General features: G+C 38.8%; 1 protein-coding gene and 1 long non-coding RNA gene across 2 annotated transcripts in view; one reads left to right on the top strand and one right to left on the bottom strand.

The window, feature by feature from the left end:
- Positions 1-7: 7 nt before the first annotated feature.
- The window catches only part of FOCAD (focadhesin), a 127,047-nt gene continuing 110,886 nt past the window's right edge, over positions 8-16,168 (bottom strand). Inside the window, exons 39-47 of the mRNA XM_049796559.1 lie at positions 15,186-15,314; positions 11,737-11,852; positions 10,189-10,449; positions 9,463-9,552; positions 8,161-8,338; positions 6,656-6,753; positions 5,538-5,789; positions 4,310-4,385; positions 8-3,312 (exon numbers count right to left, since the gene is read on the bottom strand). Of these exons, the coding sequence (XP_049652516.1) occupies positions 3,239-3,312; positions 4,310-4,385; positions 5,538-5,789; positions 6,656-6,753; positions 8,161-8,338; positions 9,463-9,552; positions 10,189-10,449; positions 11,737-11,852; positions 15,186-15,314 (1,274 nt within the window). The 3' untranslated portion in view covers positions 8-3,238. The remainder of the gene's footprint in view (positions 3,313-4,309; positions 4,386-5,537; positions 5,790-6,655; positions 6,754-8,160; positions 8,339-9,462; positions 9,553-10,188; positions 10,450-11,736; positions 11,853-15,185; positions 15,315-16,168) is intronic.
- Positions 3,326-16,168, top strand: part of LOC126036598 (uncharacterized) — a 46,513-nt gene continuing 33,670 nt past the window's right edge. Inside the window, exon 1 of the long non-coding RNA XR_007505190.1 lies at positions 3,326-3,402. This is a non-coding gene — a long non-coding RNA (uncharacterized LOC126036598). The remainder of the gene's footprint in view (positions 3,403-16,168) is intronic.

Consider the following 16,168-nt stretch of genomic DNA (forward strand, 5'->3'; position numbering starts at 1 on the left):
GGCAATAAATTACTCTTCCCCAAGTCAAGTCTGTTTTGTGACAGTAAATGGTAAACGATCTCCCTGTCTGCAGGTTAGACTAAGAGTTCTGTAGTTCCCTGGGTCTTCCCTCATGCCCTTCTGGTAAATTAGAATAATACTGGCTAGCTTCCAGTCAGCAGGGACCTCCCCAGACTCCCAAGACCTCTGGTAAATGATTGAGAGGGGTCCTGCTGTAACATCTACTAGCTCGTTCAGTACTCTGGGATGAATCCCGTCAGGCCCCAGGGACTTACAAAGATTCAGCTGATGCAAGTGGCCATTTACAATCTCAGTGTCCACAAAAGGAGAGTCACTGCTCCTACATGTCCTCCAACTCAAGAGAACCAGGCAGCCCAAGGTCTATGGGTATTACTAAAGACTGAGGCAAAAAAAAAAAGCACTGGAGGCCTCTGCCTTTTCTTCATCTCTATCTGTCAGGTGACTATCTTCACCAAGTATTGGTCCAATACCTTCTTTAGACCTCTTCTTACTGTTAACGTACGCAAAAAATTATTTTTCTTATCTGACCCAACACTGGCCAGTTTCAACTCTAGTTGAACTTAGGCCTTCTGTGTTTTCTCCCTACACATGTGAACCACAGCTCTGTACTCTTCCTGTGAAGCCTGACCTTGTTTCTGGAGATCATACAATTTCTTTTCTGCCTAAGGTCTGAGAGGAGTTCCCTGTTCAGCCAAGCTAGTTTTCTGCCCCGCTTGCTTGACTTTTGGCACAATGGGATTGACTGCTCCTGTGCTTCTAAAATGTGGTTCTTAAAAACTGACCAGCACTCATGGATCCCTAAGCCCTCAAAATCAGATTCCAAGGGCACAGTGCTACCTAGCTCGCTGAGCAGCTTTAAGTTTGCTCTCTTGAAATCCAGGGTAGCAACTCTGCTGGCCTTTTTTCTCATTACGCCAAAAAATTTAAACTCAACCATTTCATGATCACTGTGGCCAAGACAGCCACCTACCATCACATCTCCCACGAGTCCTCTATTCAAAAACAACAAGTCTAAGAGGGCATCTTTCCTAGTTGGCTCACTGAGTGCATGTGACAAGAAATTATCTTCAACATACTTCTGGAATTCCCCAGACTTGCTTGTCACAGTCTGGTATTCCCAGTTGATGTCTGGGAAGTTGAAATCTCCCAAAGGGCTACCAATCCAGAGATTTCTCCTAATTGCCCATAGAATAAATCATCAGTGCTATCATCCTGGCTCAGTGAACAATAGTAGACACCCACAACAACATCTGCTTTGTTTTCCATCCTCACCCAAAGGGTCTCAACCACATCATCCCTAACTGTAAGGGCTGTACAGTCAAACCTCTCCCTTATGTATAGCAGAACTCCTCCACCTTGCCTGCCCTGCTTATCCCTCCTGAACTGCCTATAGCCCTGCATCCAGCACTCTAGTCTTGAGATTCATTCCACCAAGTCTCACTAATACCAGTGACATCATAGCTCTAGGAATTGACCAACACTTCCAGTTCATACTGTTTGTTTCTCATACTGCATGCACTAGTGTACAACCATTTCAGATATGCTCCTAAACCAATGCTCCCTGGAGATGTGTTAGCATTGCCACCCTCAAGCAGTGCTATGCCATCCCTTGGCTTACCTTTTCTACTGTATATCAGTATAGTTTAATTCACTGCGCTACTATGCAAACTAAAACACAGCATGTGGGCATTACCCAGAGATTCCCTTTAAAAAAAGGCAAACTTTTAATCTGAATTAAAATGCTAATACATATGCAAACTCAGATGAGTAAAGGTGTAAGTTAGTTTGAAACAGTACACTAGAGATGGCACCATTAAATGCAACATATTTGGCTTTGTTAGAGGTTACTTAGAAGTGCACACAAGTGGAAATGTCATGCACTGAGATACTGACTCAGTGACAACCACTTTCAGTGAATCCTTCTGTACATTCACCTTTAGACTGTCTTCTCAGTATACAGCTGCATACAGAGCATGAAATTACCATTATTATACACTATTTTGGAAATACAAACAAGTACTGCATTAATCCTCCACACACCTAATCACTGAAGAAATGTCTAATCGCTGTGGGAAGCTCACTGTAACCTGTTACGTGAGAAAAGCCCATAAAGAAGTCAGAGGAGAATTTCTTCTGCAGGGGAGATGTTATCAGTCCTGAAATTAAGAGAATTCCTGCAATAGGGTGTGGCTTCTAGATGTAGGGCGATAACATTTCATGCAAGGTGGTCAAAATCAACAATGTTCTCACTAGTACTGCTTTGGAAGACATTACGGACCAGTGCTCAAGCAATTATATTCAGTTATTTTGTCTACTCTCGTGAGGAGGATTGCTAAATACAAACCCCCTTTTAAAGTCTGTCTTAGCCAGACTGCAAAGTGGAAAAGTTCTCTATTCCTTCAGAAAGAGTATTAAATAAGGAAAATGGCAGGGGCTAATCTATTAAGGATGGCAAAGGTGGAAAAGAGTTGCTGTGTTGCCTGTCCTTTTTGCCTAGAGGCAGAGAAAAACTCTGCTTATGTGCAAAGAAAGATAAAGGAGACAAGAACATTTAGAAGTGGAAGGAAAACTGAAACCATCCTGGAGCTGGGGACATAGCAGCCATTAGGATCGTTGACTTATTTCAATGATTTTGATAAAGGTGTTGCAAAATTGACAAGCATACCACCTCTTTCAGAAACCCTGCTCACATTATATACCTTTAATGTGTTCTCACTACTGCGCAAGAGCATCATGTTATTACTAAAAAAGGGTTATCAGTTAAAAAAGTAATGCTCATTCGGAAGTCTGTTACACTAAAACATACTTTAGTAAATAGGCTACATCCAAACAAATTTTACAAGTTGTTTTTTTTTTTTTACTCACTCCTACAAAGCTTCCATGAGTTAAAAGAAATATTCCACTCCAGCTTTCGAGGCTTCCAGGTGTCACTGAAACAACTCAACAAACCACTGAATGTGTGTTTCTCATTTAGATTCAGTACAGCCCAAACCATGCTACATAGTTTGTAAAAGAACAACACCTCATCAGTGAAAAACAAAACACTGTTTTTCATCTTATGAGTCTTTGGGAGGAGGTAAAAGGATGAAAAAAAAAAAAAAATCCAAAACCTTCTGATAGGAAATCTCTTTGAAATTGGTCTTCTTGATGCCCGAGTTGTAATATTATGCTTTCAGGTATGAACAGTTTCCTTCACTTGACAAGATACAGTATGCAGCTACCACCCATATGCTTTAGTCCACACTGCCTTCTTCTTGAACTCTGCGAGAGATCTCAAGGCCAGAAGTGTAACTGTGAAGACAAGGACAAATGACATTAATCTGTGCAGTCCAAACTGGAAAAGATGTGACAGTATTCTCCCATGTCATTTTACTAACACAGGTATAGATTCAGTGCTCCTTTTACTGACTCTTTTCATGACTTTTTACAGACGAGTCTCCAACAACCCTTAGCATTGTTTCTGGTGGAGATTAGCAGACACAACAGGGGAATTCTGAAATTTATCAGAGAGTGACTAAAGACTGCAGACCCTCAAAACAGGGCTAATTATCCTAGTAAAGCAAATAACTTATAACCGGATTTAAAGAAGCCATGTTTAGGTCCAACAAATCAGGTGATTCAAAGGAGGTGCCTTGTGTTAATGGAAAGAAGCACAAGCACACTCACTTCCCTTAAGAGTATTTGCGGTGGCCTCTTAAAATGACTTGCACAGATTATATTCACAATCTCACATCTCTAGGTGAGCAATGGAGTGCAGGCTAGGGCCACATGCCATTACTGTAATTCATGTACTTCCCATCTTTCTTTTCATACGTCTTTTCAGCAACCCTCATTTCTCTATCCTTTCTTGTCAGACCACTCTACTAGGCTGTCACTTCCTGTCTCCTAAGCCTTCCCCACAGTTCAGTCTTCAGTTGCACCTGAATAAATTGTTATGTGATTTCTATTCTAGCACTGGAGTGTTTCCAAATAGCATGTTGCATTTTATTTTTAAGGGTAACTTCAAAAACAGTTAGCTCTATCACTGAAATATGCTTGTAGGACCAGATGTACCTTTAGGTTCTTTGGATTTTCAGTAGTACATTCTAAGCATCAGCAGATGAGACAGCGAATATAAGAAGGTGTTACAGACACAAATGTTAACTTATCTGTGAAGGTTTCCTTGAATACAAAATATAGGTCTCATATATGCTAATAGTATAGATTCATCTCACTCCTTTTAACAACTGGATTTTGATCTGTACTGATAACTTATGGAAAAATAAGGACCCAATATAAAATATCCTACCTTTCAGCAGGTCCATGGAAGATTCTGATAATGCTTCCTTAGGACTTTCCATCATATTGATCAGCCAGTCAATAAACTAAAGATTGAAATATAAAGGAAAATCTGAATTAAAAGAGCCTCTGTATCAGAACACCACAAATTCTTTTCAGTTTGACAGGCAACCTCTGTTTGCTACTAAACTCATAGTTACCTAATCAGAGGCAGTGGCCAATGAAGCTTCTGCCCAAACTATCCAAATGCCCTAGAGTACATCTCACTGTCAGTGTAATTTCTCCCACAGCTGGATCTGAAATTCCCTTTGTTCATTCTCATTACCTCAGCAATAATTCTTTGTAATGAAGAAGGCACAGTAAATAGTTACCCTCCGTCTTGACTGTTCATGCCTTTAACCTATTAATATGATCCCTTCTTATGGGTCTCTTGTCCAAACGTTCTACTGCAAATCCTTCAGAACTCTTACTGCCTTTGTCCCTCTTTTGACCTCTCTCATTCTTCACTGTTTTTCTGGCAGTGCAGGGTGTCTGGAGGACAATGTGGTATTTCAAACTTATCAGGATGATTTTCAGGGTATAGTCTCAAATTCTTCCTTAAAGCCTAATTAGGCATATTAACATGCATTCCTCCAACATTCTGAATTCTGACTTCAGTGGTAACTCTGGGCACTGGAATGTACAGGAGCCAGTCCTTAACGGATTCTGGTTTGCACAAACCAGGTAATTAGTAATCTATAGGTTTATAACAATATTTCTATGTATCTCAAACACAAGCAATCTACAGCAGGCTTGCCAGATTTGGCACAATTTTCCACACGTATCTTCAACTTCTATTTGAAAATAAATGACACACACTACAAACTGCACAGAAGATCTTTGATTCTCTAAATTGCCACTGTGGTGATGTCCAACTGCAGAGGATCTGTCTTTCAGTGTTCAAAAGACTGACTTGGTACCAGCAGCTGCCAACTCTCCTCTCTCACCTGTACCCTCTTAAGAGTTTGACTCCCAAAATTGGAATGTTTTTTGTTCTTTGCAACTCTCACATTTTACTTGAGAAACCACATTCAGTCTTTTGAGACAAGTCATATCTGATCGCAAATAAAGAACAAGCTCACAAGTCAGATGCAATAGATATAGAGGAAATAACTGTTCTGCCTAAGACTTTAGCTAACTACTAAAAAAGGGGTGCTTTCTGACTGTTGGAAAATGCTTACCGCTACATGCAATTTTACCTTCTGTGTTTGTTCTTTCCAAACCTCTTTAGCCAGCAAAAGGGAAATGCTGCTTGGAAGGAGAGTGAGAGTCTCTTGCACAGCAAGCTTGTCAGTGGGGTGCTTGCCAATGTGATTCTCAGATAATTCTGGTAATATCATTTGGTGCTTCCATGGTGGCCAGTTAGCACTAAGGCCAAGCAGTAATGGTGTGCCATGGTCAGCCCAGGCCACCACAGAAGCTGCAAACAGCCACAGAAGAAAATCTATGCACTAAACAGGAAAAAGGCAAAAATGCACTTTATTAAATGAATAATACAGAAGAGGAAGAAAACCCCAATAAAAAAAAAACCCAAGCCAAAAATCCAGATGGTGGTTTGCTCTTCAATACAATCATCTGAAAATTCAGCTAACATTCAAAATGCAAGAACTAAAAAGTTCTTAATATTCTCTTATGCTTTGAAGCAGCATAAGCCTTTTTCTAAACTCCAAATCAAACTAAAATATCTACAGAAAGAAAAGCAAAACCACACTCTTCTAAAATCATCCTTTAGATTAAGGCTGACCCACATTTCATTTAAAACGAGGAAATAACTTCTTTACAGCAAGCTGACTGTTGAGGGAAATTAGAGATGGTCACCCTTGTGGTGCTGCAAATGGTTGGGAAATACACCGCAATGTAATGAATGCCTTTCTGATCTAAGCAGCAGCTTATTTTATGTCCTCAACCAGAAGACTTAAGCAGCTGAACAGAGTAACAATGAACAAAATTAGTTCCCTAAAACTGTCCAAACCCTCTTAGAAACAGCAGCTGCATAGTTTTGACCTGCATAGACAGTTCTATTGGTGAATTCAAATTTTTGCTTTAATTGTTCTAAATACAGTAAATTCAAAGCAATGATTTCCTTTAGTTGCCTTTAGCTTCTATCATAATTTAAATGTCATGGTTATTTTAAAGTAAGAGTTTTAAATACACATACATTCACAAAAATCAACAAGAATTTCTCTGTGGAGACAAGATGACAATATTCTAAAACATAAAAACATGGGGAATAATACTTATTGCTGAGGAAGAATATGAAATACACCGAAAACTCCTTTTTTTCCTGAAAGCTGCAAAGTACTTTCACAGCATGTACCTCTTTAAGATTGACATTTTCTAAGGGTGTTGACTGGTATGCTAGATTTCTGATGTAGCCCATCAAGTCTAGCAGCCACTCCATTCTTTTCAGCACTCCTAGAAGAACAAGAACATTGACTCACATAAAACACTAGAATGCACCATTTTTCATTAAAAAACAAGCATAGGGAATCACTATAACAACAAAGCACTGACTGTGGAAGAACAATGATCACCAATACCACTATCACGTTTGATTCATGGTTGCTACTGACAGAAGGCATATGGGCACTTAAACTGTACAAAAACTTTGCTTAAAATGCAGGCAACACACCGGACACACAGAAAAAGGAATGCTGAGCTAGAATTATTTCACGTTATGGCAGCCTCCCTTAAGTTTTTGCCCCGGTACTTCATCTAAGTCTAGCACTGATGTCACTGTACATTGGGCAGGAATGTGGGGAGTGCTGCGAAAATCCTCCTGCAGTGCAGAGAGGATCAGTAAAATACAGTTAAGGCATGCAAATAAAATCAGCCCTCAACCCAAGGATGGAACATACTTCATTGACACAGATTCTGCTGTCCAAAATTTGTTCTACCTCCTACAAACTAATAACCATCTTCACCTTTGAGACCATATCACTCCATACACTACCACTTCCTTGTACTCTTTACATGTGCCCTCTTTCATGTTGCCTCCTCTTTTACCCAAAGGAACCTCACTTCACTCATTCAAAACTGACTACTATTTGAAGTTTTTCAAACACAGCTGGCAACTAAGGCATCTAGCAATGTAATGCTTTGAAGTTGTTCTGTGAACACAGGCAGCCAAAGATGCTTCTGCCATGAAAATGAGGGACCTCCTTCTTGCCTCCCTCTGTTCTTGTTTCTTCCTCCTTTATCTCCTGTGTGATTCTGCTCCTTCTCTGGCATCAGCTCCAGTGCTTTATCAGATCCTTAGCTGAGACAGCCCAACTCATTAACCAACCAGATAACTATCTGGTATGGTTATAAGGAGGTGGAAGGGCAATTTGTTTCCTGGGTTAACTCAGTGCAAGAAGTTCAGAAAAGCAAGCTATCTCCTTGGTTCAACCAATCTCAAGGGAACACGCCCCTATATACTGTCTCACACACTGATATATCAGATATTAGATCTGAAGGTTGCACAATTACTGGTCTCTGACGTGCTATGTACATTTCCAATGCTAATGCTACTGTACACTGAAAGCCGAAAAAGACTAGGAAACACAGATCTAGTCAAAAGTCTGGTCTGCAAACCACCTGGCTGAGATAATGACTTACAGCTGATCCACAGAAACATAAAGAATTGGAGAAAAACATAAAAGCCATGTTTGATACAAGTATTTGAAGAGCAGAAAAATTCTGAAGATTGAGTAGTTTCTAATATGGAGAAATTTCAAAACACGTGGGTTAAACCATCTTAAAATTAGTTTAAAAGAATTAGTGTAGATCCATTGATATCTGTTGACTTTGTTGTTGATTCTTCTTTAAGCCTGACCTTACCTGTGTTTTCATGGTTCACAATACGAGCATGATAGAAACCATGCAAGAGCATCCATAAAATACTTTCTTTCTGGTGATATCCTGCCACAGTATCAATCACGGCATTCAAGTTCATCAGAGGCAGTCTGCCTTGAGAAATTAAATACACTTTCGTGAATGTGGCCTTCTCTATATTGTTCTGCAAATGCAATTAAAACCAATGTTAAATTAAAATGTACCTTTCTTGTGGGAACAGTAGAAGCTGCATTCCTCTTTATAAAAAAAGGGGAAAAATTCTTTGATTATCTAGCAGGCTAATTTTTCTTCAATACAATTATGAAACAGAAGACTGTAGATATTACTTTAATTTTACATGTTTCTAAATAGTCCAGCAAAGTGCAACTCAGTACTGTTTGACTGTTTCATACTTTAAATTTTACATTCCCCTTTAAATTGAAATGAGCCAGCTTGACAGTTCTGGAGACTCATGTCTTCTTGCAAGACAGAGTCACCGTAGTGACAAAGAGGGTTTTCTAAATGGTGTTTTCCAGTGTGGAAATAAGACCTCAAAGATATAAGGAAATGACAGTTCTGTTTCTCTAACCTGTTTAAATGCATGATTCTCTAGCAAATCTGCCAGTAAACAGAACAACATGGTTTTATGTCATGGGTGTTTGTTTGTAACAACCTGATCTGAAACCATCAATTCCTTCCACAGCTGCTAAAAATTCCACTGCTGATTGATTCCATTGGTGAGCTAGAAGCTGAAAGCTTTTCTATTTCATTGTCATCCCTAGCCATCTTGTCCACCAGGAAACATTCTGAGTGTGAATGCAAACTTAGCATATTAAGTCAAGAATGGAAGGTTGTTCAGCCAAAGTATTTCACATTTTTAACTGAAGCAAGGATCCACCAGTTCAAGCACAGCTAGTCACTGGGCTGCATTTATGGTGATTATGTTAACGAAAGAGGACTATGGTCTGCCATTTGCATCATTGGCCTTGGCTTCAGAGGATCTAACACCATTCCTGTTCTGCTAGGAGAGCCCTGCCTGACCTTGACCAAGTTACTTAAACTCTCCAGTTCAAAGCTCCCAGGTCAAATCAGCAGTATTTCAGTTCCCTTGAGAAAGTTTTGGATATGGGCTCTTGCCGCTTTTGCTTCTCTCTGCTGCCTGAAAATTAGAGCCAGAACACTCTTACTTGCATGGCAGATAAAACAGTGCTCTCAATGAGCTAAAACATGCTGGTGACAAGAAAAATGTTAAGGCATGCTTGTTTCACATGATTTAGTGATAAAACACCAGGAGTAAAACACCATTACCTTAGAGATCTGGAAAATGTGATCAATCTCTGAATCAGCCATTTCTGAGATACATTTTGCTACATCAATATACATCTCCAGTTCACCTCTCTGGAAATAGAAAAGTAAATGCATATTTAGATGTATACATCCAGGTTTCTTCATCATTAAATTGGTAAGTCCAGGAACTTCCTTAGTGATCATGATGAATATTTTATCTAGTCTCTAGCCTCATTTTATTTATTCTATTTTAGAAAGTCTTTATTTGTTGGGGACTTCAATGTACTTAATTATTAAGGAATAATGGTGTCTGAAAACTTTCAAAGAATTTGTGTTATTTTCAATGGAAAAGTGCCCTTCCTTGGAGATATTTTCTGTAGCTAGATAGTTTCTTTAAATCACTGTGAGAAGCTTAATCCTCTGTGAGGAAAATACCCAAACCCTTCTGATTGTTCTCTGCTTCTGTTTTAATAATATTTATTTCAGTACTAATACTGTATTTTTCCATTACCAAATAATTTATGAGGGAAAAGTGCACATTAAACTGGTTTCACAACTTAGTCATATGGTAAAGAATATCCGAAAGTAACTTAAATTGAAATTATGCAGGCATCTTAACTACTATCACTAAAAATTTCACATCTACTTCATGTTTCAAATCTGATGGGTCAGTGCAAAAAGATGGGACTTACCATCAGTTAAAAATACCCAGTTACAATATTCATACACCTCATACTTACTCCTTACCTGAACCTCATTTGGTAGAAGCTCAAATATTTTCTCCACAGCCTGACACAGAAAGCTCCAGCAGTACTGGGCAGGGTTTGGAAGTTTCATTGCCTGCATGAGCCCCTGTAAAACACACTGGCAAATTTCTGGTTTTTTGGTGCGGTTCTTCACTTCGAATTGTTGTATCAGAAACACTTCTGTAAAAGACTGTAGTTTGTCTTCTGCAACATGTTTCATCCACAGAGGCAGGGACGTGAAAAGGTATTTCTGGGTTTTCATCTGAAAAGCAAAAAATTCTGCTTAGTTTCAGGTTCTAGCTCTTCACTGGCCTTCAAGTATTGTTATAAAGGATGAATTTATAAAAAAGTGGCTCAAACACCACTTAAAAAAAGTACACAAAGTCATAAATACTTCTCAATTCTTCTTCCCTCTTTTGAAGAATTGCTTGAATTAAGAAGAGTTCAAACTTGCCAACATTCTATTTTCCTTAAAAATTGAGGAACTTTCTTTTGATGAACCCTAGATATCATGTCTCTGTACTGGCAGGACAATTGTGATTTCCCTATATGGTGCCCACTGCATTCCTACATAAAGCATACTGACTAACTAGACAGCCAAGGACAGAAGTATGGTACTCCTAGCACCATTAATATTGCTGCCTAGTGAGAAAGAACAAATAATTACCTTGAAGGATCCAAAGCTCACACACTCTGTGGCTAAGCTCATTTTGTGACCTCAAATCCCCACTGCAGTGAGAAACTGGTGTTCAGAAATAAAATCTTTCTTTTTTTTGGTACCTTATTAATTATGTATCTTAAAATTGCCACCAAGTGTTTGCATATCTGTGAAGATGAATGAATTAAAAACTACAAGACAAAAATACCCTTTAAAAGAACTGGAAAAGGAGATCACAGAAATCCACACTGGATTTTATGGGAATTGTCATGAACGTGTTCCTCAACTTGTATAAATTGACAGAACAGCACAGTCAAGTGCACTGTGGGATTCAGGGAGTTTTATATACTGTATCGCGGAGTCCATGTTGTACCTCTGTAAGAACTGCACTGTAGGGAAGGATAAGCCCAAATTTGATTATACTATAGGTTAGTCTATTGACTCTCTACAGAATTAAGGCAAGGCTTTCAAGAAGTAACACATTTTACTAGATCAAGAGACACTGCTAGAAGAAGCAGGCAAGCTTTTGGACAGATACATTGGACTTTTTTCTAAGACTATCAGCTGGTATAATAAAAGATACTTTTTTTTCTCCCTACATGCCATGCCTTCTTACATCTCTAGGTTGTCAGAGCTATAGCATGAAATGAGGGAGAGGAAAAAGATCTTAAGCAATCTAAGTAAAACCAATGTAGCAGATCTTAAGTTTGCCTTGAATTTCAAGGCGCCAGAATAGCCTTTCTCTCACTATAAATATTCACTAAACAATATTTCTATGGGATTCTGAACCCAGTAATCCTTTTCTGGTGAGACATCCTAAATATCATAACTGAGGAATCCTACAGGAAAGAAAGAGGTGCTGAGGTCCCACAGATTTTCTGACATACGTACACTGAGACTGTAGACAAGGGGAGGTGCCACCCACATCCCCAAAAGGATTGCTGCATTTTGAGATGACTGGGCCTGTGTCACAGCCAGTTGAAGGCAGAGATGTTTTACCTCATCGCCTAAAGCAGAAGAAAACAAATGGAAGTTATGAAGAAGTTATTATCTCTTTAAATTTGTTCTCAACTCATAAAATAAAGGAGTGTTATTGTTCTACTAGAGCACTACATTAAAATTTGCTTTTCTAGAGCTGCTGCTTAAATCTTTTAAGCACATACATGTTTGAAGTCTCCTCATCCCATTCATGCACTTTCAGCAAGAAATCTCAGGATTTGTCCAAGTTCATTTCAATTCACTCAAGAATAAAAATGTGGGAATGGTAAGAAAAGTAAGAATTAAAGAACTCCTTGCCAAATAAAGAGAAGATTAAATCTACAGAAGGAGAAATGAGACAATATTCCTTCCTGCTAAATGTAGGAGTAATTAGCATTTGTTCACATGTTTCTACTCTTCCATGTTCATATAATATGTCACAGAACAGAGGTTATTCACTGTTACTGCTGTGGATGCTTGGTTGCAGCATTCTCCAGGTTAACACCTGGGAAGACCTTACTGTGCATAGAGGTTATGATGGTTATGGAATCCTTATTGGTTTCCCTTTAAAATCCCCTTAATGACTGGTACAGCCTGTTTCTTAATAGAATAACTTGTCATAAATATGTGAAAGAGGTACTCTGAGCAATGGCATGGCTTCTATACAGTTCATGCTTGCTACAGCAACATAAAGACAAACAATTTTAAGTATACTAGCATCTAACCCATTAGACAGAAGATACATTACTGTTAAATGTCAGTATAAACCTTAAATAGGTGCTTTGCAAGTTAAAAAGTTCTTTCAGTAATGAAAGTGGCAATCTATATAACATGACTTTATAAAGTTCACTAATATTAGTGCATCAACAAAGCAAAGATTTAAGAATCTAGTATAAGGCTCTTCAAAATAAAGTATCTTATATGAGAAGTCATCTGCAAAACTTGGAAAGGGTGGAATTGTAACAAGATACTTTGGTAAACAATCAAAAAATTCTCTCTCGCTAGCTTGGACTGCTAAGACACATTATGACTGTTCACTTCAGAGCACTACTGAATAACAAACAGGCACAACTTCAATTATGTTATATGGTTTCTGCTCAGCAACAACTGCAATGAACCTTGTAAAATGGGAAAGCAATCTGTTATCTTCAATATGTTTACAGACGAACAAATCTTCACAGTAGAATTCGTGAAACATTTAAGGTTCATAAAAACAATCATGAATTCTCAGACATGGATAACAATGACCTAGGGAATCCGAGAGAACTGAGTACATACCCTAATTTTCATAATATTCATGACATAGCTGTTCCAGAAAAAGCATGTTAAGAGTGCCAGGTTGAGGGACATGATTCTTCCCCTCTACTCTGTTCTCGTGAGACCCCACCTGGAGTACTACGTCCAGCTCTGGGGCCTCCCAACATAAGAAGGACATGGGCCTGCTCGAGTGGGTCCAGAGGAGGGCCACGAAGATGATCAGGGGTCTGGAGCACCTCCCCTACGAGGACAGGCTGAGAGAGTTGGGCTTGTTCAGCCTGGAGAAGAGAAGGCTCCGGGGAGACCTTATACCAGCCTTCTAGTACCTAAAGGGGGACTACAGGGAAGATGGGGATGGACTCTTTTATCAGGAAGTGTAATGATAGGATGAGGGGTAATGGTTTTAAACTGAAAGAGGGAAGTTTTAGATTAGATATTAGGAAGCACTTCTTTCCTGTGAGGGTGTTGAGGCTCTGGAACAGGTTGCCCAGAGAAGTTGTGGATGCCCCATCCCTGGAAGAGTTCAAAGCCAGACTGGATGGGGCTTTGAGCAACCTGGTCTAGTGGAAAGTGTGCCTGCCCATAGCAGGGGAGTTGGAACTAGATGATCTTTAAAGTCCCTTCCAACCCAAACCACTCTATGATTCTGTAACTATTAGGTCATAATACAACTGTTCTGCATTATACTTTCTAGCACAACATGACTATTGCTCATTAGCACACAGCAAGACCTATTTCTGCATGTAAATATAATCTAGAGAAGGGTGTGCAACTTCCACAACACTACAGAGGGACAGTCAAGAGAAATTATGTATAAAAATGTAGACTATGATGCTGTCTGAAGTCAATAACACTTAGCCACAAAACTGATGTACTGTTTCCTCTGGAATTCCCCTGATTGACAAAAGTAATACTCCTAAATGAAAAACAGGAATAAAAAAATCCCCCATACATTTAACAAGTTTCAGCTATTCATAAGGTTGCATGCCAATTTGCATCAGCAGAGCTCAGTATAGGAAATTCTTTCACTTATTCTTACAAAAGACTTTACAATCAATTGCAAGAATACCAAGTAAAACAGAAATTGCAGCTAAAGTATAAGCAAAAATGTTTAATATGTAGCCAAAATCTTTCTGTATCTAGCAAGTAGTTGTTCCTCATAGGACATTAATTACTTACATTTTTAGTGCTTATACAAGCACTCTGTATAAGTAAAATAAACACCAGAAAGAAATAAGAACAACCTTCCATATTCTGGGCTGTACAGCACAGCGATTTAAACGCAACAGCACTTGCCCAACCCAGTTGTAAAAGAATCTGCAAGGCCAGTAATAACGGTTACATATATCAGGAGAAACAAAACTCAGTGGAATCAAACAAGGGAATACAGAACGTTGCACAGTAGTTTGTTGGGTTTTCTTAAGGAAATGAGTTTGAAACTCAGACACTTATACCAACCAAAACAGGCACCGACAGATATCCTGAGTAGAAAAATATTATACAAGCTGTTCAACACAATACTTCAGGATCAAAGCTACTCTATAGCATGAAGAAAAATGCTCTTAGAAACACTGACAAAATCAGGATCATGATAGAAAAAGGGATATGCTTTTCTCTGTCACCCAGTGTAATTTAGTAGAAAGTGTATTTCAGACTAGTGATAGCTAGATTAACTATGGAACAGTTCAAACTTGTGATAAAGCTGCCTGCAGCCTCTGACACAGGCATTGGACCAGCATTTAGTGGATACTGAAAATAAGATACAATTAGTTGAGTTTCATGATGGGCTCTTCTTACTGTAAATAGTTCAAATGAAAAATTTGGTCCAATTTCACCAGTGGTTTAGGTAACTTCCAATACTGCTCCCAACTTCTCAGCTCTGATCTTCTCTAGTTTTTTACTGAGTTAAAACAAACTGTGTCCACACCGTGATCACAAATATATGTTTGCAAACATTAAAAAGTTGGTCTTGAAAGCATAGTAAACACTTCAATCCCTGCAATAACTTCAAGCCCTGAAGTAGGCTCTAAAGTTTTTGAAAGCTGTGTTAGTAAAGAAGTCCTGTGACAAGTACAAAAGACTTAATAGTAAACTATTAACCTTACCAAAGTTTAGCCTCATCAAAGGAGAAAGAATGGATGCCCAGTTTACAGGTGGATACTGATGGCTTTCTCCAACTAATGCAATGGGTGCCAGTGCTACTTTCACCAGCTCAGCTGGGACAGATTCAGGGCCTATAACAGAAGATTCAATCAGAGTCTGAGTTTTATACACACACATTTGGCTAAACAGCTCAGGAAAAAAATGTGAACACTGCACTGAAGACCAATCTGTAGGGAAGAACTGAAAAGCATTATAGAATTACTATTTGGGTTTTTTTTTGTATCTGAGAATTAGCTATCTCTTGTTTGTAATCAACAGTTGTATTTTTAACATTAATGTCCTATCAAAAAACACTTTTTGTTACTGATAAATAGAAGCTTTCAGGTTCCTTCTCCTTGAACCAATTTATGACTTAATAACAGATATTCATCTAATAGGGTAGTATTTTTGCATTTGTTAGTAGGAGAACAGCAAAGTTTTCTGACACTGTTCTTCTCCATCCTGTAGGCCACAAAAATTGTCAGACAGGTGCTAGCCTTTGATACATACTGTGCTCCTTAAACACAGGGAGTTAAGTCAGTGAAAGTCTTCCTGGAGGCAAGGCATGGGCAATTTTTACCTCCACTGAAAGCAAAGCCTGCTTCATAGAACAGCAGTGAGCTCACTTTGCTCCACAGAGGAATAATCTGCTTTGCTTTATCTTCCTTAAGACTGTACTCCAAGGCATTTCTCTTTTACTAGCACTTGTCATGTAAGAGCATACTTTCTTCAGGTTCCTTTGCATTTATCACACATTGCAGTAACCCATTTGAACACCACTCTGTTACAGAAAATCTTAACCTGGGATCACTGAAATAAGGGGCAGCATAAATTCTGTCTGATTATGGAGTATTCCTGAGGATACATGCTAACACTTAAAGTGATTTGACTTTCATTCCCACAGGGAAGACACATCATCTCACAGACACACAGGGAAGGGGAAAGG

This window comes from Accipiter gentilis, chromosome Z (assembly GCF_929443795.1).
Source record: "Accipiter gentilis chromosome Z, bAccGen1.1, whole genome shotgun sequence".
In the NCBI taxonomy this organism is placed as follows: domain Eukaryota; kingdom Metazoa; phylum Chordata; class Aves; order Accipitriformes; family Accipitridae; genus Astur; species Astur gentilis.